The 26,317-nt window shown below is 43.7% G+C and overlaps 2 protein-coding genes across 4 annotated transcripts in view; both read right to left on the reverse strand.

Annotated features, from left to right (window-relative positions):
- The window catches only part of STAB1 (stabilin 1), a 52,241-nt gene extending 35,789 nt beyond the window's left edge, over positions 1-16,452 (reverse strand). Inside the window, exons 1-13 of one of the 3 annotated variants that reach the window (XM_085235859.1) lie at positions 16,316-16,452; positions 15,135-15,289; positions 9,702-9,838; positions 7,749-7,864; positions 7,123-7,208; positions 6,048-6,117; positions 5,255-5,350; positions 4,839-4,955; positions 4,152-4,348; positions 3,774-3,907; positions 2,579-2,706; positions 1,547-1,638; positions 281-403 (exon numbers count right to left, since the gene is read on the reverse strand). In XM_085235859.1, coding sequence (XP_085091985.1) covers positions 281-403; positions 1,547-1,638; positions 2,579-2,706; positions 3,774-3,907; positions 4,152-4,348; positions 4,839-4,955; positions 5,255-5,350; positions 6,048-6,117; positions 7,123-7,208; positions 7,749-7,864; positions 9,702-9,838; positions 15,135-15,215 — 1,377 coding nt within the window. In that variant the 5' untranslated portion in view covers positions 15,216-15,289; positions 16,316-16,452. Of the gene's footprint in view, positions 1-280; positions 404-1,546; positions 1,639-2,578; positions 2,707-3,773; positions 3,908-4,151; positions 4,349-4,838; positions 4,956-5,254; positions 5,351-6,047; positions 6,118-7,122; positions 7,209-7,748; positions 7,865-9,701; positions 9,839-15,134; positions 15,493-16,315 lie in introns of those variants that run through there. The other 2 variants (XM_085235860.1, XM_085235861.1) reach the window with 2 other exon arrangements.
- Positions 16,453-23,062: 6,610 nt separating this feature from the next.
- NISCH (nischarin) overlaps positions 23,063-26,317 on the reverse strand; it is a 31,087-nt gene continuing 27,832 nt past the window's right edge. The window contains exons 20-21 of the mRNA XM_010718279.4: positions 25,629-25,790; positions 23,063-24,448 (exon numbers count right to left, since the gene is read on the reverse strand). Coding sequence (XP_010716581.2) covers positions 23,820-24,448; positions 25,629-25,790 — 791 coding nt within the window. The 3' untranslated portion in view covers positions 23,063-23,819. The remainder of the gene's footprint in view (positions 24,449-25,628; positions 25,791-26,317) is intronic.

The raw sequence follows: 26,317 nt of genomic DNA on the forward strand, positions 1-26,317 counted from the left end.
CTTCAGACATAAAGATATAGGACAAGTGTCAAAAGAAGAAGATTTTTGCCCTGATAAGAAGATTATAACCTAAGAAATCTGTGACATCCCCATCTCTTAAAACTTCATTATTCTCTGTGAGAAGTGAAAATGAAAAACCATGTAGGTGATTACAGGCACGCTGATTAGAGAAAAACAGTTTTCTCATTAAGAAAGCACACCGAGGAAACGATGTGCCCAAACTCTGGTCAGTCCTACACGAAAATAGTAGTCCTGGACTTCAGTTCAGGAGTTCTTTTACCTGATTACTGAATGTCAGCCGATGTCCTGATAAGGTCCACATAGTCTTGGCTTTAACCATGTCTTCTATCAAATGCAGACCAGGAACAATGTGCATCCTGCACAAATCTGCAGCAGTGGTACCCTTTGGGGAGTACAGAGAAGAGAAATTGTATGCTCTTTCAAAAACTTCATTTAAAGAGCCCTAACATTACTATAACAAAAAATTTGCATACAATATTGAGCTTCCCTCTTCATTTTGCATCACTGGAGAAGCACTGTGGCAAACACAGAGAGACTGATTCATTCGAAAGTGATTTTAGAAGAATCCCCTGAAGAGAAACCTATAGGACCTGGACAGTTTTAAAACTATTCCCGCATAGCCAAGATTACAATACTTGCCTAAGCTCTGCACAAACAATCTCTGTTTATGTTGGTCCATGTAGGTGGCCTAATCTGCTGAATTTACGTTTGGTTTCTTTCTTTGTTTTCGGGGTTTTCCATCACTAGTGATTTCTTAAGACAATCAGCTGTTGATACTGACTTATGTGGAACTAATCCTTCAGGAACAGGTAGACTAGAAGGGTCTGTCTTGATCTATTTTCTACGATTACAGGAACTGCCACTGTGGACTCAGCACAGGATGGACTTGTGCTAGTAGAAAGCTCTGCTCAATAAGGTATTAAGCAACTGCACAAAAGCTACTGCAAATGAACAGAATTAAAATTAATAAAATCGTAATGTGACCCGTAGGATCTACTTGAAGCCCTGCTCCCATAGGAGTTTTCTCTAGTCTTGTCATCTTTACTTTCCCTATTTGTAAAATGAACTCCTCCTGAGAAGCTGACACTGTACCCATACCTACAGCCATACCAAGGAACTGGCCCCACATCCAACACCTCGATGCAGATCTCTGAACCTTCTGAAAACCCCACACTAAAGCAGTTAAAAGCCACATAAATGTTTGAGAACGGTCACACAGGGAAGGTTGGAGATTTAAACAAGCATGAGCAGAAGAACTTAAACTTTTTGAAGTTATAGCTCCTGACGTTAAAAACAAACAAAAAAAACCCTGTCAATAATGAAGACAGAGAGAGGGGTTTTAAAAATAATGCCAGGGATGTGACATCCTCTGAGAGACAGCAGCTGAACAAGACAACAAGCGGTCCTTGCAAGGGATTGCTTCTCTTAATACTCTCTCATTTGTCATCAGTTTTTACAGGCTGCAGAACTCAGGCAGGAAGAAACCTTAAGATGGCAAACATTTGCTAAAAGCAAGCAAACTTACGTTTAATTCCATTTTATCATTAATTGGAAGAAGGGAAGGTACGAAGACAGTGAAAGGCCCGTATTTAGTCAGCAACACTGAACAACCAGAAACTGTAAAGAGTGACAACGCAGCAAAGTTACTCAGATGTTACTCAACTCCAGCAATAATTATTCTTGATGTTAACAGCACTATTCAATCTACACATTTCCAGCAGGAGGCATGTGACTAGTACTTGTTTACATGGAACTGAGGGCATCTTGGTACTGCTACCTTATCACAGCTCAGCACGTGGCTATTCATTTTAAGCATTTGACCACAAGATTGCTGAAGATTACAGGTGACTGGTCCACGTCGAATCACTGCTGAAATTTGCAGACTGTTTAAAATAATTAAGCTTCCATGTGCTTACTAATCTACTCAACGTGTTCTCTGTTTTCCACTTGAAACAACTCATTTTTGGGTGCCACCAGGATTAATTGAAACTATACGCTTCTTGTGAAGATACTGTGAACCCACAGGTGTCCATCTTCACTCCATTGTCAGGCTCATCAACAAAGTTCCTATCAACAAAGGTTGCTTGTTATCAAGTCCTGCTGCGCTGGAATTAGGAACCCAGAGCTCATACTGCAGCTGTTCAGATTGCAGATCAGTGTGGAAAATACAGTTCAAAACGAGTGTTGGCAGCTCTGGTATATAACAGGGAGAAAATCCCATGATAGCTGAAGCCTTCAGTGCAGACACTGCAGGTGGAGGCCCACTGGTTTGAGGGAAACCAGGTTTGACACACACCCCAGAGCAAGTTTTCCTTCTTTTTTCACCAGGGCTGTCAAATAACTAACACATCCACAGCATTCTTTGCAGTTACCTCCTCAGTTCACAAGCCAGAACTGCTAATGTGAATTCAGAGATGCAGTGCATTTAATTTTGCAGGCTGTGGGCACGCACTGCCAAAGTTCTACTATGATGAAAGGCTTTCAACCTCTTGCTGACAGGCTTCGTCCTCCCTCCCCCCCCAGCTTAATTCCCCAAACAAATTCAAAAGGCACTTACCAAACATCTTCCTGGCAACATTTAATTTCCTACTGAACATTCCACGAGAATTATGCTTGTTTATTTCACTCATGAGATCTCTGTAGCAGCTTCTCCCATCTCCAATCTCCCCTTCTTTACACACGCAGCTAGAGACAAGAAGGAAAGCTAACTCAACATTATAAAGAAGTTCTCACACCACTTTTGACAAATCTGAGTAGGACAAAAGCAGCATCTGCATTAGAAAGAGGAATTGCCACCTTGAGGTGTAATTCCGAGCTCAGTAATTACTCCCTCACCTAAGGGATGGGAAATAAGATGCATGCCTCTGGAATGCAGATAGCTTTGGCCCTAACCAAAGATAAAGAAGATGTTTTCTCAGATACAATCAACATGAGAACAGTCTACTTTAGCGTTCAGGGTACAGATAGTCACAATGTTAATTAATTAAATTAATGCCTTTCTATCCTGTTACTCAGCCAGTCACTACAGCATCTGAAGATGTGTGATAATTCACAAACCCCACAAAGCTAAGTGAAAATCTTGTGAACAGCTCTCATGACTCCTGAGCTTCAGTGAGAAATGCTGGCCCCCACTCACTGGTTAGCTTCAGGTTGCTCTAGAATTAAGGAGGGCCTTAAACACTCTAATGACTTTTGCAGAAAAGTTTATCGGCATGTGAAAACCTCCATCCTGATTCACACACCATAAGGTCATTGCTCAGAGATTACTTGAGATCGCTGGCCAATAACCAACGTTTTTTCCTGTTTGGGTTTTGTCCAAGCACCAGCTCTGCTCTCTGGTTTGGGGACACCAGACCCCAAAGGGAGGTCTGACATCACTCTGGCCGCTGAGGGCTGAGCGCCAGCTGAAGTCAGGGGCTGTGCAGAACACGGAGTTCTGCCCTTTGCTGGCCTGTCTTCAGAGTAGAAAGCCACAGTTTCAGCTCTGCCCTGGAGCACACAGTTTTTTGGTAGGCCAAAAAATAGTCCTAGCTCTGGCATCATTTTTCATCTACAGGGTATCAATTTCTAAACATTTTGCTTGGGAGCATTAAATGAGATCTGGCATTTCTTCCCTCTCTTCTCTGTCATTCTGCAACTCTACTTCTTGCTTCTCATTTCAATCTCTCTTTCTTCAAATTGTAGCTAACCAACACTTAATTTCCATTCTAGCTGCAGAATAAGCTTTAAAAGCAATCCTTAAACTGGCGTACCTGGGATTTCCATGGGAATTAATTTCACACTTAGAAGAGAAATCACAAAAATACGTCTGGCAGTCATTGGCAAATGAAGAACATTCTAATGAAGGAAGCCGGGCGATCATGCCAGGCTTGCAAACACAAGATGCCTAAGGGAAGACAAAGAACTGATTACAGAGATTACTTCACCCTACAGACTTTGCCACAAAAAAAAAAAAAAAAAAAAAAAAAAAAAAAAAAAAAAAAAAAAAAAAAAAAAAAAAAGCAAAAGCAGTCTGATTGCAACATTGAAGGGGAGGAGAGCAGATCTGAGCTCACACAATGGTGAGATCACTGGGAGAACTTCCACATGGCCACCCTCCATTGGAGGGTGCACACCATCATCGTCCTTACCTTTCCTGGACCTTTGTAAATACAATTCGTTGAGATTTCTGGGCAGCCTCCATTGTTATCAACACAGGGGTTTATGGGCTGGCAAACCCTCCCATCTCCTTGATATCCTTCTTTGCACGTACACTCATACTTTCTTGGACCAAGAAACTTACATACAGCAAAGGGGGAGCATGGAGAAGAAGTACAGGGATCCTGAGCTGAAAATTAGGAGACGAGAGGTGTAAGAATATCTACATTTCTGTTTTCAATATAGAACCTAATGAAGCACAATGGAATGCCAGAAGCTAGTGGGAATGGAGAATAAGGGGTTTATGTGATTAAGGTTCTACAGTTTCCCATGAAAATAAAATAGCTTCAGATAGCAGTTTGGGGTTTTTTTTCCTAATTTGAGGAATTTGGATGACACATACTTCTTACTACATACAGTAAAACAAATATGAGTGACAGAAAGAAGATGCCTGGATTTACTCCTGAATTTTCATCATGTCTGAGAGTATCTACGAGCTGAGTTTGGTCAGCAAGAATTGCAAAAAGCCGGTGAAAAGAGTGGTATTGCTCTTGCAGAGATTCCTAAAAACCAGGCTATTACACTTCTGCAGTAGACACTGTATTCATGGTGATCATGTTTACCCAGAGATGCTAGAGCAGGGGTCTGTTTTCAGGCAGAAGACCTATTATGTCTCTTACCTACGCAAGCGCTGCCGCTTTTTCTGTAGCCCAGCTTGCAGTTACACATTGCAGTCCCATCTTTAACCACACATTCACTGTTGGCTTCACACCTCACACCTCTGCAAAGGGCGAGCTCTGAAATCACACAGCAAGGAGTTTCCCTTTGAGCAAGCAGGGCACTGCTGGAAGACACAACTTACCATACAAAATGCATGGAAATGCCAAGGGAATGTGGCTTCTACAGACTCAAGCTGGCATGAAAACCAGGGCTATAAGCAGTGATGGACTTGCAGCTTGTGCAGTGGGGTCCCACAAGGCTTGGAAGGAAGGGGTGATCTACCAAGTTTCCAGAGAAATCCCATCTCCTTTTGGGACACGTGCATCCAGGCCCATCTTACCTCTAACAGCCCCTCTTCAGCTAGTGGTGCGTTTACCTTGGTCGCATCTGGGGCCAGTGTAGCCTCCATAGCAAGTGCAGCTTCTGTTCCCAGTGACACCGCTGATGCATTCCCCATGCACACAGTCACACACTGAAAGGAAAGCCCAAGCAAACCTGGCCTTCAGCTTCAAGGCAGCGTGAAGGACTCCAGGCTCACACTGCCTATCTGCCTTGGAAACTGGCACCCTGATGTCCCACCACTTATCCACAGCAAGTGTAACTTGTTTCAAAAGTAATGCCATGCCAGTGTGGAAGGAAGCAGTGTTAAGATCTGCTGTATGTGAGATCCAAGCATTGGGGTCATTCTGTGAGCGCAAGCACTGGGATCACACCTATATCATCTGTGTGGATACAAAGGAAACAGGAGATGGAAGGCTGCCCTGGTTGTAAACTGATTCAAAATGATGTATGTGAGTAACAGTACTATCTGTATTAGTTTGTAGGGACAGCAGTATGAAGGAAACTGAGAGACAGTTGAAGCAGTGACAGGAATTTGAGAACAGCTGGGAAAGGAGCCTGTGTTGCTCCAGGGCATGTGGGATGTGGGGAAACTGAGATAGTTCTGGTAATGGGAGAGAGGCTTTACAACAGGAAGAATGGACTAATTTGAATGAAACACTGAGAATCATTTATGTAACGGGACAGCATGAAGACAAAATGTCAGGACATCTGCTACTAAACACTGCCAGCTGGCATCCCTTCCTCTCAGCCAGCGCCCTCCCTCACTCAGTTTCCCCTCTGCTTGACTTGCTCTCAGGTGTTTCTGTGGAGGTTTCAGTCTTCCTTACCTGACTGGCAGTCCGGGCCAAAACGGTTTTCATCTCGACAATTCTGGCAGGCAAAACCACTGTACTGTTCCTAGAAGGGGGCCATAATGTGCCAGATGTTATTTTTCTACACCACTGCATTCCTCCAAAGGTTGCCATAGCTCAAAGTATTTCCCCATGTCTGCTGTCCTCTGGCAGCCAAAGCCCTGCAGTGCTGGAGTGCCACCAGCCCACACAGAGGGGTAAACCCACACCCAGAGGGCGTGCAAAATGCCAGCAGAACTCAGATTGCCTCTGAGGAAACAATCTCTGGATCACAGACAAGAATGTATCAACTGGTGTGTGATATCTCTCTGGAAGAGGAATTCACTGATGCTCATGGGACATTAGGCATTGATTTTATAGGGCCAGAGGACCTTAACTGTGTATTTTAATTGATATGGAAGTCCAAAATCAGCTTTTCTCAAAGTCGGGCTTGAGAGGTAGGGTTTTAGCTAGTCTCTTCACAATGCCATTAATTAAGGATGCTGTAAAAAGGGGAAAGTTTCAAGACTGTTCAGTCAATAATTTTAGAAACACTGCTTTATATGATTCACACACGCAGCAGTTGTTCATGTTTCTGTTGTATTAAGACTAGAACAGTAACGGAAAAAAAAACCACCAAAAAGACCTTTCTTTTTAGCCTTTCTTCCTTGTCTGGAGAGGGGGAGGAACTGCCTACCAAGGCAAAGTACATCCTTGGGAAGTGTATCTTTCAATTCTGGTAAATGTGTGACTCATCAAGAGGATCTCAGGGCTTCTTGCAGCCACAGGCAGACACTGATTATTTCAACTGATCAGAGGGTTAAGTTCATGCAATTCTTTCTTAATTTCTTCCTAGAGATCCTTCTTAATGCCATAACCTCACCAACAGCGCCCTAGTGCTGGTGCAGACCACACTGGTCCTCCAGTTGAATCACAGACACTGATGCTGGAATAAAAGATTCTGCTAACGACCCTCCAAGCAGAAGGCTGGCCTTCATCAAAGGCTGCAGCACAGACAGCACTCTGCTCCCTCAAATGTGGCAAACCCCCTCAGAATAACCCATTTGCTGACCTTGCAGATGCAGGTTCCATTTCGCTGCAGACCATCCAAGCATGTCCCATGACCATTGCAGGGATTTTCAGAGCCCCCTGGACATTCTAGCAGGTAAAAGGACAGATGAGGTTAGATTGAAAAACCTAAACTGCATCCCTGGTTTTACCCTTTCTTCCCCTAGGCGTTCCAGCTGCGCAAAAGCACAATGGCTTCTTAACCAGCAAAGTCCTATAAGGGCTATTTGCACCTTGTGTTGGACTAACACACATACGGCATAAGAACTCCAGACCAAAGGGACACCAGAAAGAAATACCTTCCTCTTCCTTTGGAAACTTTCTTAAAGAGGAACAAAAACATCCCTTTCCAAAGCATTCTTTTTAAAGAAGAGACAAAAGGAAGTTCCAACTAAAGGGGTTATGGTACGTGCTAAATGTAAATGGACGCAATCCACGTGAAGCAATGAAATCGCTTCCCCATTATCTTTTAAACCTCCTGGACAGATAATGGAGACCACATGAGTGCTTAGAAAGCAGGAATTGGAATCATGAGAATTAATCAACTCAAGGCATATTTAATGCCTCCTGTTGAAACTCTTTTTGACTTATTGAATAGCTGGAAGTATTACAAACAGATGAAAAACTTACCATAACACTCTGTACCCCAAAATCCTGGGCAGCACTTTTTCTCCTCAATTTCCTTCTTACATATGTGATAGCACCCTGATAGGGAGAGGGTATTTTCTCCTAACTTGACAGTGTACCTTAAAGAGAACAATCCAATGTTCACGATTACCACACAAACACACCACACACTTGTTGCGGGGTTTCTAAACAAGCACACTGCTGTGCACTGAACTCTGAACGGAAGAGAACTCTTCCCTGCCCCAGCACACGCACATGGAATTTCCCCTCTGGTTACATCTTCCCTAGGGATGCCTGCTGACTTGTGCTCCAAAGACTGACTGTAAGAATTCTGCCAGGGACTGGATGTGAGACAGGATCTGGGGAAGTCTGAAGGTATCCGGACATAAACTGCAGATGCTGAATGGTTAGATGGCATAGAGACAGAGAAATGCTCTCCGGGGTGACTTTAGATTCTACAGCTAAAATATATTTGAAAGAATAAAGTTTCCTTGCAAGACTTGTTGCCTTTTATCTTTCAGTAATGACTCCACACTGGTATGCTGGAACTTTGGATTTAATAGCTGCGTTCTTTAGCTGGGCTCTCTATGCCATCTAGGACATACACCCCAAATCCCCAAGAAGGAGCATTTTCCCCTTCATCCATTATCTTCATGCAGAGGGTAAGCCCTTGGTGGCAAATTGTCTCTTGCTCTGCGTGTGTGCTGGGCAGAACTGCACTTGGGTCTGTCCAACAACCCCCCCAACACCCAAACTGATAACATTCAGAAAAGCTGTCTGCACTTGGGTTATTCTCACACTTTGTTTTACTGTTGGCACAACATCTTTCCCCAAAAGGAACTTGGAAACTGGCTTTGCATTCCGCCTGGCTCCTGTACGTGTCTGTAGTTACTGCACAACTGCTACAGTTATTTTTAAAGTGTTTCTACAAAATAGCCAGTCACAGAGAACAGCAGACAATGGGGCTATATATTGTATAACATTCTCTACTGAATAGATGTGCAAACAATAATCTATAGTGTTTCATTGTCTAAAAATTTATGGATAAATTCAGTTTTCCTTCACCCTTTTCCTACTAGAGTCAAGCTATAGAAATGCTCAACAGAATAAGAGCAAGGAAGACAAGAATAAGATTATTTTTTTTTCCTTTTTTTCTCCCCTCTTCCCCTTCTGTCTTAGTAAAGACATTTTATCATAGAATCACAGAATGGCCTGGGTTGAAAAGGCCCACAATGCTCATCCAGTTCCAACCCCCTGCTATGTGCAGGTCGCCAACCAGCAGCCCAGGCTGCCCAGAGCCACATCCAGCCTGGCCTTGAATGCCTGCAGGGATGGGGCATCCACAGCCTCCTTGGGCAACCTGTTCCAGTGCCTCACCACCCTCTGGGGGAAAAACTTCCTCCTAAAATCCAACGTAAACCTCCCCTGTCTCAGTTTAACACCATCCCCCTTGTCCTATCACCATCCACCCTCATAAGCAGCCGTTCCCCCTCCTGTTTATCCGCTCCCTTCAAATACTGGAGGGGTACTGAGTATTTATCTCAATCAGTGTGTCCTATTTTGTTTCTTTTCTAACTCTCTCCCCCATCCCTTTGGGAAGGGGATTTGCGGTATGGGCTGCTGCCAGGTTAAACCACAACAGTCTGAAATGGGTTTGTACAGATCTCTACAGAGTACACAGAACTCTGTTTAGTTGCTACATCACTCAGGTTGTTCAGGGCAAGGCAGAGGTAATCACTGTACAACTTATTTTGGGTACGTAGAACCTTAGACCATGAAAAAGTCCGTGGGATTTGCAAGGAGATAAAAGCAACAACAACAGGGGCCGTAAATCCATTTTGTGTATCTGAAATCAAAACTGCTTGGATTGTTAGAGCTCAAAAACCATACACATCACTATTACCCCTTGCATAGCAGGGCTAAACCAAAACCATGACTGCTTAGGGAGTGCCTTACCTGCAGCCCCTCACTGCAAGTCCTTCGGTGGTTCTCATCCAGCCTTTGGGACAGGATGTCCTAGACACCACAGCACAAGATGTACATGATGTGCTTGAGGTAAATGTCATCTTGACGTTGCATTTCATTGATTTTAACTTGGAAAAAAAAAAAAATGAAAGAAGTTCAAAACTGAACAGTTTTCATATTGCCAACTATTAGTATCTTTGTCAGCACTGCATCATTCTTTTTGCAGCCACCACTGGAGAGGACAGTGAGCATCGTGATGGTCTGTGATGCTTTGAACCTGTGGGAAGGACCTCATAAAGGCAAGAAGATCAGGGAGGAGACTTGGATAATAAATATGGCTGGTGATAAATTCAGCATAAGTACCTCCACCTAACTAGAGCAACTTCTCCTTAGCGGTTCAGGCATCCTCATAGGGCTTTTCCATACCCTTGTACCCACCAGCTCTGCTTCTCCAAAAGAAATGCAGCCAGAGCATGTGAGAAAAATACAGCCTCACAGAGAGCAGGCATCATTGCATGCCAGCTTGTCACTGAAGCTCACAGATGACTCTCCTTGAATTCCTAAACAACTTGAGCCAAGCAACTGCACAAGAGACATCTTTGCTCATTTTAAAAAGAGAAAATGTTCACCTCTGATGATGGCAGGGAAAAGCTGGGAGGCAGGAGTTCTGTTTGCCCCAAAAGCTCATCAGTTGGAAAAAAACCACAACTCCCCTCAAATGTACCTCTACAGGCACTGTATTTTCTAAAAATAAAAATATTAGATCAGATTCTGGGAGGAGATCTCAATCTGGGATATTTTTCTAAAGCCAATCCTGAGCAACACCGTTAGCCCAGCAGCTCTCCTGTTGTCCAGAACACCCTGTTATGGATTCCCACCAGCAACCTCAGTCCAGCTCTGCTTCCTTTGAACCTGAGTTAAGCCCAACTGCATATGTTTGCCTCAGAACAAAGGAGGAAGTCCACAGCTTCCCATTCCCATCTTTATCAGCAGCCCAGGAAGGCCCTCCCATATGATAGCCAACAGACCCTGTCAGGAAAACCTCCTGAGAGATAACCCTGGAGTCCCAGCTCTGCAGGGACATCTCTGCAGAACAGTTTCCTGACTGACACATGTTCCCTCTGCCTGGAGCTGCTGACCTTTTCCTGCCTTCCTGGAGCTACCTGCAGCCATCCGTGCAAAGATGCTCCCAGCAAACCAACCAACTCTTGTGCCTGTGATGGTCCCTCATGTGGATGTCATTTCTAGTTGTGCATCTGGGACACTCCTTGCTGAACTTTAATATCCACTTCCTTCGGAAGGATTCCCTTCCCTGCATTATAAATAGTTTGAAAACAATCTGAGACCCTCCAGATACATCTCCCTATACCCTGTGACCCAAAGCTTCACTAACTCTATCCAGCAGGATAGAGGTCAGCTTTGCCATTCCTTACGTTTCTACCCTACGGGCACACAGTGTAGCCAGAAATCTCACATATTTTATGGAGCAAAACTAAGACGGTCACTAGAGATGGATAAACGAGGAGCTAATTCTGGGGTACTCTGTCTCAAAAGATCAGTGGTGCCATTGATGGGGCAGGAAAGAAACAGCTCAAAATAGTGGATTTAAGCACAAAGTAAGACTCCAGATTAAAGCTCAGCTTTTGAGAGAAGCCAGATGAACTCAGACACCCAGATCTAGCAGAATTGTGCTCCTGGTCCCTTCAAATCCCAGCCTCAGCCTTCACTCAGGCAATGCCTCGGGAAAAGGAGAAGGGAGAAGCTTAAGGAGAAAACGCAGATGGATGCCTTACCACAGGTGATGCTCTTTCACTGTCAGAACTTCCCCACAAACCCTTTTGTGACACACACAGGTGTCTGAGCCTCCCCAGCTGCACTAAAAAGTTCACACAAAGAGTAAAGCACAAGGCATTACATTAAAACCCTCCAATCTTCTCTTTCATCTTTACTTCCAGGTATCAGGATCTGGCTGTCAGACACACCTGGGCCACTAAATGTGTTCTCTGCCACACATTCAATTTTTCTTCTATCCACCATTGGCACCCCATTTATTAACAGAGAAGGATGCTGTGAGAGGAGCACCTCCTTACCCAATGGCACCTGTAAATATTTGCAGTTCATTTTCAGAATAAAACAAAGGCCCCTAAGGCAAGACAGTTGCCACAGAATCCCCCACCCTAAATTCCTAGGACACTTGGTGAAGCTTAGGCAGCTTTCCAGTAAGACCTTCCCCTTTTTGGAAGGAAATATGCCCATGTCAGCAGGAGGAAAGAGGAAGAAAATAGCGGTGTGGAAAATGAAAAAAAAATAAAATGTCCCTTCTTATTTGAGTGACAGAACTGATGAAGTAGTCATTTTCTCTGTTTGCTTTGTTTGGAAAGCAGAAGAAAGAATCAACGGACATAAAAGCGGTGGTTTGGATGCTCAGACTTTGGAGAGGAAGAGAGGCAGGCCGCAGCTCAAGTCACAGGGCACTCCTGGGGCACAGCCTTGTGGAAAACAGCCATGCTGCTCCTCTGGCCTTATCTGTGATCACTCCTCCTAAAACACTGGGGATGAAGCAGCAGGAGGGAACGTCTGCCTCTGTGTTGCAGCACGGCTGCCCGTAGCACTGAGGACCCATGAAGTCCCTGGTGGCTGTGCCAGGGGAGAAAGGGGGTGAGGTGAGAACAGGCACTGCTCCCATCAGATGAGGTGAGCCTGAACTGCACCACGCTTTGGGTGCAAAGCAAGCAAACAGGAAGGCTGGTGTTCTCAATCAGCTCCAAAAATAAAGGAGGCTTTTAGAGCTGCAGCCAAAAAGGGTCATGGCCATGGAGCCTCTGCCCACACTGAGCAATGTCCTGCCAGGGCAGGATGACTCTTTCTCACTGCACTCACTCACACGTATGTGCAGGAGCAGCCATGGTCCTCTGGGCTTCACTGAGACACTTCTGAGCTTCTGGATGCTGCAGTGCTTCCTACACTTTTCTCTTTTACTTTCCAGGTGCTCGTGTTTATTTTATTCAATTTCAAGAGAATAAGCTGGGGACTTTTTTAAGGGCTATTTTTATCCCCTTCATTTTTTTATCACTTCCTCTCAAATCGTAACACAAATCCTTCTGCAAGACAAAACTCCAAGGAAGAAAGAAAAACATATTTGGACTTCAGTGTTCAGCTCCAACAATCCTGGGAGCCAGTTCTGGAAACAGTCATTATCTAATGAATCACCAAGTTTCCAGTGCTTTTGCCCTTTACAAAACAAAGCTTCAGACATTTGCTTGAGTCACTACATTCATACAAGAAGTTCTCAGGTGCACTTTAGCTGAGCGGACCAGCAGCTCCTGGACATACCAATACTTTGCATTTGCCCAAGAAAAATGCTTCTCAGCATGAGGATAAGCAGCTCGGAGACACTTAAGACAAAGAGCCTTCCTCTCCTTCCCCTGCTACTTCTATTCTTCCTCCAGTATCACCTGGGACCAATCTCCCAGCAGAGAAACTCTCCTGGTTCTCACATCTGCTGTATCTTCCACACCTCATACCAAAGCCCAAATCAAGCTGACAGATCTGAGCTAACCAAATCAGAGCTCTGAGATAACATCACTGGAAACCAGCTGCCACAAAGCCTCTCTTTTCTCTCTCAGTGGCCCCTGCAAAGCTCCTGCAAGGCAACAGAGACTTCTGGTGGCACCTCAGCACTTCTCTAATGGTCACATTCTGTGGCCGTCCAAAGTGATCTGAGAAGACTTCACCAGACCCTTGTTTTTCCTTGCTTCTCATTATAGCTTTTCAAGAGTTTCTTTCTCCAGAAGAAGGAAGCTTTTGGGAAAAGAGATCTGAAAGTTCATTTTTCCTAAAGTAAATAATCTGTTCAAAAGGTGATTATAAATATTTCACTTCTCTCTGAGTGGTCACTCATTACCTACATTTTAACTGCTTCACACCCAGCCAGACACCTCAGGGATTATAGAAATCAACAACTCTTCAAAGTGAAGAGACCAAATTTCTGCTGGCAGCAGCTGAAGGAGCCCTGCCTCTGCATGCACTGCTACACTAGAACCTGCTTGTCTGGAAATCATGCTGTCAGAGCAACAGTGAACACCAGTAGAGACACTCCTTCAAACCATACTCGTGCTCAAGTCACCATAACTGTCCTGGAAGTCTGAAAAGTTCACAAGTTTCTTATCTTATTTAAAAGCTTATTAGCCACGTATGGCCCTTGAATTAGCCTATGAAAGTGCCATATACATTAACAGAAGCTTCTACCTAAATTTCTCACACTGAAGCATCTTTCCATCACTCTATCCTTTCCTAAGTCAGGTCTTCCAGACTCAGAATCATCTTAGCTCATCTGCCCACTCCCCTCAAAACTATCTGTCATTCAACACAAGGTAACCCTCCCACAGCTCAGATGCCCAAGGAAGAGGATTTCCAAATGCCTCACACAGCTTCAGGCTTTGTAGGCCAGTCCATTCCTTCAGCAGCAGAAAAAAGACAAGGGCTAGGGCAGCAGGTGACACAAATACACATCAGAGTGAATTCTAGCTGACAGAAAGGGGGATGGTGCTTTGCAGAACCAAGACCATAGACACACAGAGGCATCCTACACTGCTAGCACTACAAGTGCTAAACACAAGAGTGGAAATAGAGGAATTGAAGGAAATCTTCCCGCTGAAAGTATGTGGTATTCTTCCCTGGGGAACTGCAAGGAAATGTACATGAAACAAACGTATTCTCCCTGCTGCACATCAACAGTTCAATGAGATTTTTGGAAGTGTTTTAGAAAACTCTCCAGGGGCACATATGGACCTGTGCTGAGAGATGCCTGAGGTACAGAAAATAGCAGAAGACAAAGATCCCCAGTGATAATCTACCATTGCATTCAGTGCTGATCATAAATACAAACTGAACCTGATAAAAAATTCAAGCAATTTGCTTCAGCCTTAATGTTGGCTCTGAACTTTAGGCAACACACAGAATGGCCTGGGTTCAAAAGGACCACAATGCTCATCTCATTTCAACCCCCTGCTATGTGCAGGTCGCCAACCAGCAGCCCAGGCTGCCCAGAGCCACATCCAGCCTGGCCTTGAATGCCTGCAGGGATGGGGCATCCACAGCCTCCTTGGGCAACCTGTTCCAGTGCCTCACCACCCTCTGGGTGAAAAAATTCCTCTTAAAATCCAGCTAAACCTCCCCTGTCTCAGTTTAACACCATTCCCCCTTGTCCTATCACTATCCACCCCCATAAACAGCCGTTCCCTTCAAGTCCACCCATGAGCAAAGAATGTATTTTACAGGCTGAAAGTTCCATTCCGCATGCTATTCTGCACCTAGCAAAATGCACACAAGAAACAGAGGTTGGAGAGGACTGTTCCGTAGCACACAAACGCACATATGTGAAGGGCTGTTTGAGGAACATTAAACAAAGGCTGGCAGACTTACCTTCGGAGTCTCGCAGTCGGCTGTGGGAATGAAGCACGCTGCTAAGAAGAAAAACAGCAACCCAGAAGGATGCATTTTCATTCTTTTACAGGCAGGACCCTTTTCTCAAAGGGGTGGTGATAGAGGCTGCAGTTTATGTAAGATAAGACCTCCTACTAGGAATCAGATCCAAGACAAAGCACAGGTTAGAAGTGAACAGTGTGAGAACATTTTCGCGTGGTGCTCCTTGGCTGCAAAGCCTTTGTACGTGGAATGACTCCTTCTGCTGCTACCCCTCAATCAGTGCCGCCTTTTTCTTTCTTTCTATTCTTTTTTTTTTAATACACAAGCAGAACTCCTCACTGAAAGGTTTACTCAAAACAGGAACGACGACGGATTTCCTCTTACATATCAGTTCAAAACAGAAGGAAGGAAATCCTTAGTTTTCAACTAATTGGAATGAAAAGAGGTTAACTGTGTGCTTAACTGAAGGCAAATCCAAAGGGCAAATTTAGATACCCCGAATTCATGAAGGTACAGCAATTTCATTTTACCAGTGACATTAGTATGTCCAGAATCTCCCCAACAGAAGTACAGCCACTGATTGCCTATCCCAGTGTGTGCATGAACAAAGCAATGCAAGCATGAGATGCACTTCAGAGCAGTAATACGAGCACATGCCACCAATCAGTGAAACACTTTGGGCAGTGTGTGATATTTAAAGTTATTTCAGTTACTCATCAAAACCAACATCCCATTTTGTAGATGCTATGCCAGCAGTAGCAAAATATATTAATCCTCAAAGTCTCTGCTGACACTCTGATGAACTCAAGGAGCTCCCCCATAGCACTCAGAAGACGAAAATTCCTAAATGTGATTAAAGAAATACACACTACCTGAGGTGCTGCCAGAAATGGAATTTCTCCTTTTGAATATTACAAACAACCACAGATTGATAACTGATTTTACGTGGCCTTTGTTTCCCGCTGTACAGAGGAGCCTAAGGATTGCTTCTCCCAGTAGCAAATCCCCCTGAGCAATGAGGTATCCTTTGGTTTTGAGCCATGAAAAGTGCAAAATGATACCAGGATGGGAAGCAACTCTTGCATTTAAATTGAGAACATCCGTATTTTCTCATCCCCTGCGCAAACACACAGACATGCATGCTAAGACAGAAAGGAAGTAAGAGCCGCTGTACTTACTAGTGCTGTTAATTGGGCTTTAGCTCTTCCCCCATCCTACAGAGCAGCCAATATGATGAGGAGCAAGCAGGTTCTATACCCGAGCTGGCAGGAAGTACATGAGGCAGATGTACCAGCCCACGGCCCAGCCTGACAGCACTCATCCTGTGGGAGGACAGCCCAACAAACCGCAGCTCTGGGCAAGGCCAGGAGCCCCAAAACTGTCCTGTACCCTGTGGAGCAGTGAAATGAGGAGGAGGCAACGCAATGCATGCCAGTTCTGCTGGGATCAGAATTGCAAAGGGACAGTTTATCATAGAGTCATAGAATCACCGAGGTTGGAAAAGACCTGTAAGATCAGCCAGTCCAACTGTCAGTTGAGATATTCTTGCAGAGGGGGAGCGCTAGGATGGAGGCTGCACAGCGCTGTGTGGATTTACAAGCATGGCACCAGGCTGGCCATGTGCACTGAGCAATGAGACTGCTCCTCCACTCCATGCTACCTGTCAGGCACATGCAGCTGAAACAGGCAGCCTGCAGGGAACTCGCTGCTCGGCGGTGGTGCTCGGAGAGCTGTCTGTGACACAGGGGGCACATTGGAAGTACTGGGCACCCACAGACAGACAAGCTTTCATGGTGAAGATAGCTTATCCTGAAGCACATGAGCACGCTCTTCCTTTTTATCCAACCTCCAGCCTGATTTCTAATTGTGTGTTTTCCAAAGAAAAATGCTTCAGCAGTAAAAAGACACACAAAGACTGTTTCTAAGGCTTTCCACTGCTGCCTATCATCTCTGTATCTGGCCTAGTGCACAGAAAAAAAGAAAAGGAAAGGAAAGCTTGGTGGAATCAAATAGGATACATAGTAATGAAAAGGCTCCCAGTGTCCTTACCTGATCATCATTCATGTTAAAGGCATGTGATACAACAGCAATACACAGTCTACAACTGGGAACTCTTGAGTGGTGCCATTTTACAGCAGAAGGGCAAAAAGTGTAAAATCCAAAGGTGGATTCAGATCACCAGATGCTTTTCTGACCAAGTGGCAAAGGCAGCATGTTCCAGCCATTGGGTATGAACTGCTCAGATCACAACTGCTAGATCTGCAACACCAAAAGCTGTGCAAATATTGCATCTGCATGACCCTGGGAATTAGTGTCAGGTGAAGCACTTCCCAACTCCAAAAGAGTGGATGGCCAAAAGCCATTACCAATCATAGAATCACAGAATCTTAGAATGATTGAATGAGTGCTCAGTTCATAGTGGAACGATGCAGTGTGCTAACAGAGACAGTCCAGTTGCCAACACTGCCAGAGATGACTCTATGACAGGAAGGGGAAACAGCTGGGAGGAAGAAATACATATTAGTGCTGCATTTACTCTGATCCTTTTCTCTTCTGGCAAATAGAGATCAGGAAAACACTAGATGGTAAGAAGAATTAATGTGAAAGGTATCCTGAGATCTGACAGAAGCTAATGCTTCTAAACCATGCAGGATGTTCAGGGGAAGTATCCAGTACTGCATTAAGAACATCACTTACAAACAAACAGGACCTGAGGAAACGGCCACAAGTTGTACCAGAGGAGGTTTGGGTTAGACATAAGGAAAAGCTTTTTCTCTCAGACAGTGGTCAGGCACTGGAATGGCTGCACAGGGAGGTGGTGGAGTCGCCATCCCTGGCAGTGCTCAAGAGATGTCTGGATGAGGAGCTGTGAGATCTGGTTTAGTGCTTATGGTAGCAGTGGTGGTGGGAGGACGGCTGGACAGAAGATCTTGCAGATTGTTTCCAACCTTGTGATTCTATGATTCTATGATTCTGTGACTAGCAATTAAAGGAACTTGTGAAATGGGGCAAATGTAAAAAAGTTTGTGTTCCAAAGCACCTTGTCTCTGTGACCTGACATTTCTTCCATGAACACCTTAACATTCAGAACTGAACAACCATTCTGGTGAAAACTTCTCAATCTGTTCACAGACGGAAAAAATAAATTAAAAATCCTGTGCTTGTGTGAAGGAAAGGATTTGCACACAAACCCCTCCAGCCCTGCAGGGCTGTGCATTTAAAATGCTGTGTCACCAGCCCTCTCCATGCAGTGTGCAGCCCTGGCTAGCTTGGGCAATTTCCTGCGATTGAAATCTTCTGTTTGAGCAATCTTTCCTGAAATGAGAGAACCCACAGAAATGATTTGCCACCTAGCTGCCATACCACATTGCTTCTCTGTGAGATGGCCCTATGGTTATCTCGGTGAAATCTTGTTCCAGTCTTCTGGGAAAGCTAGGAAAGGTCTCTCCTGTCTGAATCAGAAGTGCGTCAGGAGGCTGTGGGCCCTACGAGGCACTGAACAGGCCAAGCCACAAGTGCTTTGTGTAAGAGCAGGGCCGGCTGTGCTGCACTCACTGAACACCCCACTGCTGCTGCACACACTCCTGATGTTTTATTTTTTTCTCTGTTGGCAAGTTGGAAGGAACAGGAATTGTGAAGATGCTGCTGGCCCTGTCCTACCTATCACTACTGACTCCAGGTTCCTTTCTTCATGCTTTTGCTGTGAAAGCCTGCTGTGTTGTTCCATCTCTTGGTTTTACTTCTTTTGTCTTTTCCATCTGGTAAGCAGTGCTCTGGGATTCTCCTGGGATTTAGCTTCTCGTTTCCCCACAGGTATTTGATATGAGTTAGATGTCATGATTCAGGATCTCAGGGAGCTAAATTGGGTTGTGAAGATAGGGAGAATGTGAAGCTCACGACACTAACAAAGTTCTGAGAAAAGCCTGACGCCAGCTGCAACAAAAGCTCTCTGCAGATGCTTGAAGCTGTACTGCTAGCTGGTAAACTAGGCACAAAGAGCTCATGAGTTCAGAGCTTAAATCTCTGACATAAGCAGGTGTTGTCTGAATCTCAGCACCTTCTTGCTGCAATGAGTTTCATATCCCTTTTTCCACATCCATTTTTAGCTCACAGGGTTAGCAAATGTCCCTTCATTATCAGGTAGGCAGCAGGAAACAGAAGCTGGACGTTCACCTGCTCTAAACTACAACTGTGTGCTTTTCCTTGTGGTGCTGCTTTTCCTGAGACCAGCTGTGTCTGAAGACAAATACCATAGGAGTAAGCATCTCCATCAGACACTGCATGCAAGAAGTGGTATTTTGAATTATTATTTGTTGTTGTTGTTGTGTTTTTTTTTTAAAGTTCCTTATTAAAGTTGTCAAGAAAAAGAAAACAAATTAAAAAGCTTGATATATCACTGTTCAGTACATCTACAGCCACCAGAGTGGTGCTGGGAACAAAGCCTGCAATGAACAAGGTGCAGGCAGGATAGGAGCATCTCATTCAATTTCCTTCTTTGTGAGATCCATTTACAACTTTCCAATTGCAGTAGAAGGCAGGTTGAACAACGTTTGGGCAGATCCTCAGTAGATGAGACAGAGCATAGCTACATGGGTCTCCCTGGGCTGGCACACGCTACACCAGCTGGAAAGTCTCAAGTTGGTTTGAGAAATTTTCTGGAAAAGTTGGCACCTTCACATGCTAAATCCATTCCTAAATCAGTATCTGAATGTTGAACAGGGCTTGAAACTGCAACATATATGAATATAAAGGCTTACCAAAGAGAAACCAGTATGCAGGGCTTCACCACGCTCCTGCAGAAACAGAGGAGTAATCAGAACAGCTCCGCGTGACCAAAAGTGCTTACAAAGCTACTGACTTCGCAGAACTTTCTGTGCAAGCTAACTGCAGTCAGCTGGAAAACCTCCACAAATGGGAACAATCAGATCATTTATTAAGTCCAAATGGACAGATTTTAAGTTTTATATTTCTGTGAACTTAGTCACAACTGTGTTCCTGCTGGTAACATCGGAAAAACTGACTGTCCAAACTATAGAGCAAGCAGGAATTCTCCTTTGTTATTCCACTATACACATACAAGCGTGTTAAAGCAGACATAATATAAATTACTGGCAAATTTGCAAGCTCATCTTAGCAGAGGATGATATCCCTGGTTTCACAGTCTGCCTTACTCAGCTCATTTTAGCAGTACATACACTTGTGAACAACTGTTTTCAAGGATGAAACACAGGAATAGTAAAATATCATGGAACAGATCCTCCTAGAAGTTATGTTAAGGCACATACGAGATAAATAGGTGATTCAAGACAGCCAGCTTGGCTTCGCCAAGGGCAGATCCTGCCTGACCAATCTGGTGGCATTCTATGATGGAGTGATGGCTTTGGTGAATGGGGGAAGGGCAGTGGATATCATCTACCTGGACTTCTGCAAGGCCTTTGACGTGATCCCTCACCACATCCTTCTCTCTAAATTGGAGAGGTGTGGATTTGAAGGATGAACTGTTTGATGGATTAGGAATTGGCTGGCTAGGTGCAGCCAAAGGGCTGTGATCAATGGTTCTGTGTCAGGGTGCAGGCCAGTCACAAGCGGTGTCCCTCAGAGGTCAGTCTTGGGACTGGTGCTCTTCAACATCTTCATCAATGACACAGACAATGGCATCAACTGTACCTCAGCAAGTTTGCAGATGACACAAAGCTGAGCGGTGCAGTTGATACATTGGAAAGAGGGGAAGCCATCCAGAGGGACCTGGACAGGCTGGAGAAGTGGGCCCATGAGAACATAAGGAAGTTCAGTATGGCCAAGTGCAGGGTTCTGCACTTGGGTCAGGGCAATCTCAGGTATTTCTACAAACTGGGGCAAGATCTCATGGAGAGCAGCCCTGCGGAGAGGGACTTGGGGGTCCTGGTAAACAAGGAGCTGGACATGAGCCAGCAGTGTGCGCTTGCAGCCTGGAAGGCCAACTGTGGTCTGGGCTGCATGAAAAAAGGGGTGGCCAGCAGGGAGAGGGAGGTGATTGTCCTCCTCTGCTCAGCTCTTGTGAGGCCCCATCTGCAGCACTGCATCCAGACCTGGGGCCCCCAGCACAGGAAGGATGTGGAGCTCTGGGAGCAGGTCCAGAGGAGGGCACTGAGATGGTCAGAGGGCCGGAGCAGCTCTTCTGTGAGGAAAGGTTGGGCTTGTTTGGCTTGGAGAAGAGAAGGCTTTGGGGAGACCTCATTGTGGCCTTCCAGAACTTGAAGGGAGCGGCTGTTTATGGGGGTGGATAGTGATAGGACAAGGGGGAATGGTGTTAAACTGAGACAGGGGAGGTTTAGTTGGATTTTAAGAGGAAGTTTTTCCCCCAGAGGGTGGTGAGGTACTGGAACAGGTTACCCAAGGAGGCTGTGGATGCCCCATCCCTGCAGGCATTCAAGGCCAGGCTGGATGTGGCTCTGAGCAGCCTGGTCTGCTGGTTGGCAACCCTGCACATAGCAGGGGGTTGGAACTGGATGAGCATTGTGGGCCTTTTCAAACCCAGGCCATTCTACGATTGTATGATCATCAAAAATCTCTGCTGAACACCTTGGAAGTGGTTGCAGTTCTTAGCGAGCTCCCATTGAACCAGACTGATGCATTAGTTCCACTAAAACACGGTCAAATATCCCACTGTTATATTTATATATTTTATTATAATGTTTGAAAGAAAAATATATCTAAAATTACCTTGTAACTTATATAACATAACCATTATATATCGTGTATGCAGCCCAGGACAACTCCTTTTCACTCAGTGCAGCCCAGGCAAGGCAGCAGGTTGGGTAGCCATACCATCAGCCACGTTGTACATCTGTTCATCTGGTACATTCTCAAGCACTTGCAATTAATACTGAGTTGCCAAAGATTCCTCTTGGGTGTTATCTAAAACAACTGTACCAACTGATTAAGAGTGTTAATTGAGAAATAATTAAGACCTGAGCTTAATTATTCCTTTTTTTTTTTTTAATTGTAAAGCTTTTTCTACCTAATTACAGTTGAACTTAAGTATATATGTACACTTGGGATTTCAGGTAACAGACGACATACTTTAAGAGAGGAAAATATAGTTTATAGTAATCACACTCTACTGTAATCATTCAGCTCAGGCTAAGCCCAGGAGTGGCAGGGTTTCCTCTAATAAACAAAAAATAGCAGCAGATGAGCAATGGTCTGGTTATTATGGAACTCCACAGCATCCCACCATACAATTTTTGACTTTGGCTGCTTACTTTGTTATCATTCTTGCACTGACTCCAACATTCGTGCATCTGGACCCTGCAGAGCACAGCCAAACTCCCTATTATTAGGGAGAAATGCTCTATAGAATGATATAGATGGTCACAACTTTGGAGAAGGCTCTGAGGAATCTGTTTGAAGGTTGCCCTGGTTGAAGCTCCAGAGGTGTATTCCAACCTGGTTTTTTAAACAGTTTTAAACAGCATTAGCTGGTTGTGTACATATCAGAACAGTTCATCTCTTATTTCCTACAAATATAATATAATAAAGCAGTTAATTGAAGTCTCATTATATGAAGACAAACTCTGAGTAGGGACATTTTTCTTTTTTATTTTCTTATACTGTCATGGGAGGCTGAAACTTGCTGGGCATATAAACACCTCAAGTTAAGGACGACCACCAGTTTGGAAAGCAAATCCTTGCTATCTGATGGAACAGTGATAAAACCTGACGTTAATCCCTTTAAATTGTGTTCAGAGGCTGCAGATTCTGTTTCCACAACTCTGTTATTTGGCAACCATTACATACTTGCTACAGTATAATAAACTATTTTATTTTCCTTTGTCCCTTATTTCATCCTTTATAATGCACTCCAGGAACAAAATGCACCACTGAACTGTACATGTGGTATCCTGCAAACAAGATATACTTGAGTTAAGACAAGGCCAAGAGAAAACTGTCAAATTACACTTTATTTGTATTGACAAAATAGGCAAAAGAAAGACTGGGTGTTCAGAGATACAAACTCATTATTTGCTGACAAAATAGTTATATAGTCATGTTGGATATTTCCACTTTCAAGACTATATACTGAGTAGACTTTCACAGGCAATCCTTTCTCCTGTGCTAAATAAAAAGAACGTTCATGAAACTAACTCTGTATGGAAAAAGTGTCACCTGCTTGTGCTGGAGATTTTACTGCTAGGCTCATGATTGGCAGCAAATAATTACATTTGGCCTTAGAATGGAAAAAATACACAAAACAGAGGTCATTAAATAATAAGCATTAGCAGCATACCCAAAATACATCTTGTACAAATAACATCGCACTTGAACATACACAAGCATTTACCATTATTTACAATTAGAATTTGTATAGGATAGCAAGACTGATATATACAGAAAAATCAGCAGAAACCTTAACAGCCCTAGAAGACAGCATATCTAGTGTTGACTCCTTGATTTTTTCCATACAGTTTCCCAGGATGTCTCATGAATTTTGTCACTATGTACTACTGCATAAAAAATAGACTTTACAAAAAGTTCAACCTCCAGTTAACACTTCAGAATAGTCGTATGGACTATTAAATGCACTAGGAAGCGCAGGAGTCCAGTTCAGCTCCTTACTGAAGTGACAGAACTTGACAGGCGCTATTTTAAACACTGTGCTTCACTTGATAATAGACACTGAAATCACTTGGTGTGCAGTAATTACCCAGTGAGTTCCAAAGGCAGTTCCCTACCACACAATATCTCCCACTGTCTTGCAAGCAATGAAATTAACCTCTCTCGACTTTCTGCACTTGGAATGAAGACGTACCACTGGATCTCTCTGGTCCTGATGTCTTCTTGTTTAGCATTTCCCTTTGGGGCACTGTCAGCATCTCCAAAGTGATCCAGTGCTAAGTTCTGCATCAGATTCTGATTCTGAACATCATCAAACACAAATGTAAGGGCCTGCGGATACGTTTGGTAACCCATAAGTACTCTGTCCAAGTCCCGGATTCGTCTTCCATCTGCAAGCCGATACTTGTCTCTCTTTGGGGGCTCCTTAGCAAATTCAGGTAGTGGATAACAGATATAATCTTCATCAAAGAGGAACAAATCGGAGCTGGTTAGTATTAGTGTTTTAGGCTGAAGTGGACTAGTGTTTTGGGCAGATCCTTCAATGGGATTTACTTGAAATGCCAACACATAGAGAAGGATATGGAGAGACTGAAGATGAGTTAAATCATCCATCTTCTCTGCCACTAGAAAAGCAAGGTCCCCAATTTCCTCTTCATTTGGATAAATAAATTTTACTCTGCTAGAGTGAATCAGTTCATAATTCTCCATTTTTCCTGCAAGAATAATATGTTATAATAAAATTTAGTAATATACAATACTTTAAGTGAGTAAGGATAAGCAACAACTTTTGGCTGTTGGCTGCATCTGGCATTCAAGTTTACATTTACACATATGTAGTTTTACTTTAAAATACTGGAATCATTTTATTTGGATTGCAGGTATTTACTGGAGTCTGTCATGCATTACTTACCTACATCTCTCACCACAACTAGTTCAGGTGACAGTAGAAGAGACAGAAGGAAATAAAACTGAATTTGTTGTCATGCTATCCATCTTCCTACCAGCTGATTTCCTCTGCCTCCTCCTTACCACTCCCTAATTCCAAATTGACTGAAGGCATTACCATACCACTGGACACCAGTTTTCTACTTCTTCTAAGCAGAATTAAAAAAGAAAAAAGTGCTACTGCAAGATTTGCTTTTATATCCCTAATTAACGAGCACATTTGACTTCTTTGGTGTTGAGTTCTGGAGTGGCAGGAGGAAATACTGCAGTCCCTTACTCCCTTGAAGTCCCTTTCTTGAAGGAAAGCTGTCTGCTTTCTTCACATCAATCAGCTGGTGTAAGGAATGGTGTGACTGCTCCCATCAGACCTTGCACTTTTTGGATTCACACACCAAAAAGCAGTTACAATAACAATCATTCTTCAGGAAGCTGTCACTTTATTTTGTGACCTTAGGTCAGAATTCTGAGCAAAGAAGTTCCACCTTACATTGGAACCAAACTTAATGCTCCTTATAAAGGTCTGGTTTTTACTTCAGTATGTTGTTTCAGAATGACAGAATTACTTTATCTGACCAAACAAGGAAAACAGCTTTCAGACTGTATTCACTGTTCCTTGCTGACAGACTTCCAAGGCTTTTTTAGGTTGAAACATGCAGTGAGAGCTGAACTACTCCACTCTCCAAAATACTGCATAGGAAATGCACTTTTGCCTAGGCAAAAGAGGCAACCAAACTTTACACGTGCAAGACTGCTTATGTTTAGCAATTCTTTTCAGATAAGGCACATAAGATAACAATTAAGGTAAATGAGTTAAGAGTGAAGTATCAGGAACAAATAGGAATCAACTGACACATGCACTTCTCCTAGAGGCTTTTCATTGTTGCTCTTCTGAAGATGTTCTCAGCACAAAGCCTAAACAACCCCATCCATGTAGAAAAGACTACTCACCAGTGTTTTTACTCCCAAATTCAGAGTAGAAGTCTTTATCTATTGGTTCTGGTGAAGGTGTGCGTGCAAGCAATGACAGAACTGCCATAAGCTGCTGAATGAAGGCATGAGTGTTGTAACTGTCTCTCGTCAGGCAAGTGACTATGTGATCTGCAGACTGTCCTGAACAGAAGATCACAGAAGCCATTCAGACATTCACATGGGGAATTACCATAACCTCTTCACCAACATGCAACTATCTTTAAAAAACAAGAATATAAATTCTTTTGGCTTAAAATGATGTACACTTATGATTTAAGTCTTACCAGTGCTCTACAGGTTCATCCTTATGTTGTTGCATTTTAGGAAGGTAATTTTTTTTTCCTCTAAGATCTTTCTCTTTGTATACTGGCCATACATAAGCTTACTTTAAAAAACATTTTCACAAGGTCTTAACAAAATTGGAAAGGTATTTCAGAACACAAATGTACGACTCACAGGAAGTGGGACTCTAGGATAAAGTAATACAGCCCTGAAAACATACCTGTGTCACTTCAACTAAAAATTAAGTTGGCATCATCACTCCTGGAAGCTTATCACCTTATTTTTCATCCAAAAAGTCAACCACCAACTGTGCATTCTGCAGTGTGGACAATATCCTGTAGTTTAATGCAAGCCAAAGCCTCAAAGCAACAAAAAAGTCCTCGGAA

The sequence above is a fragment of the Meleagris gallopavo genome, chromosome 14 (assembly GCF_905368555.1).
Source record: "Meleagris gallopavo chromosome 14, MGAL_WU_HG_1.1, whole genome shotgun sequence".
Taxonomy (NCBI): domain Eukaryota; kingdom Metazoa; phylum Chordata; class Aves; order Galliformes; family Phasianidae; genus Meleagris; species Meleagris gallopavo.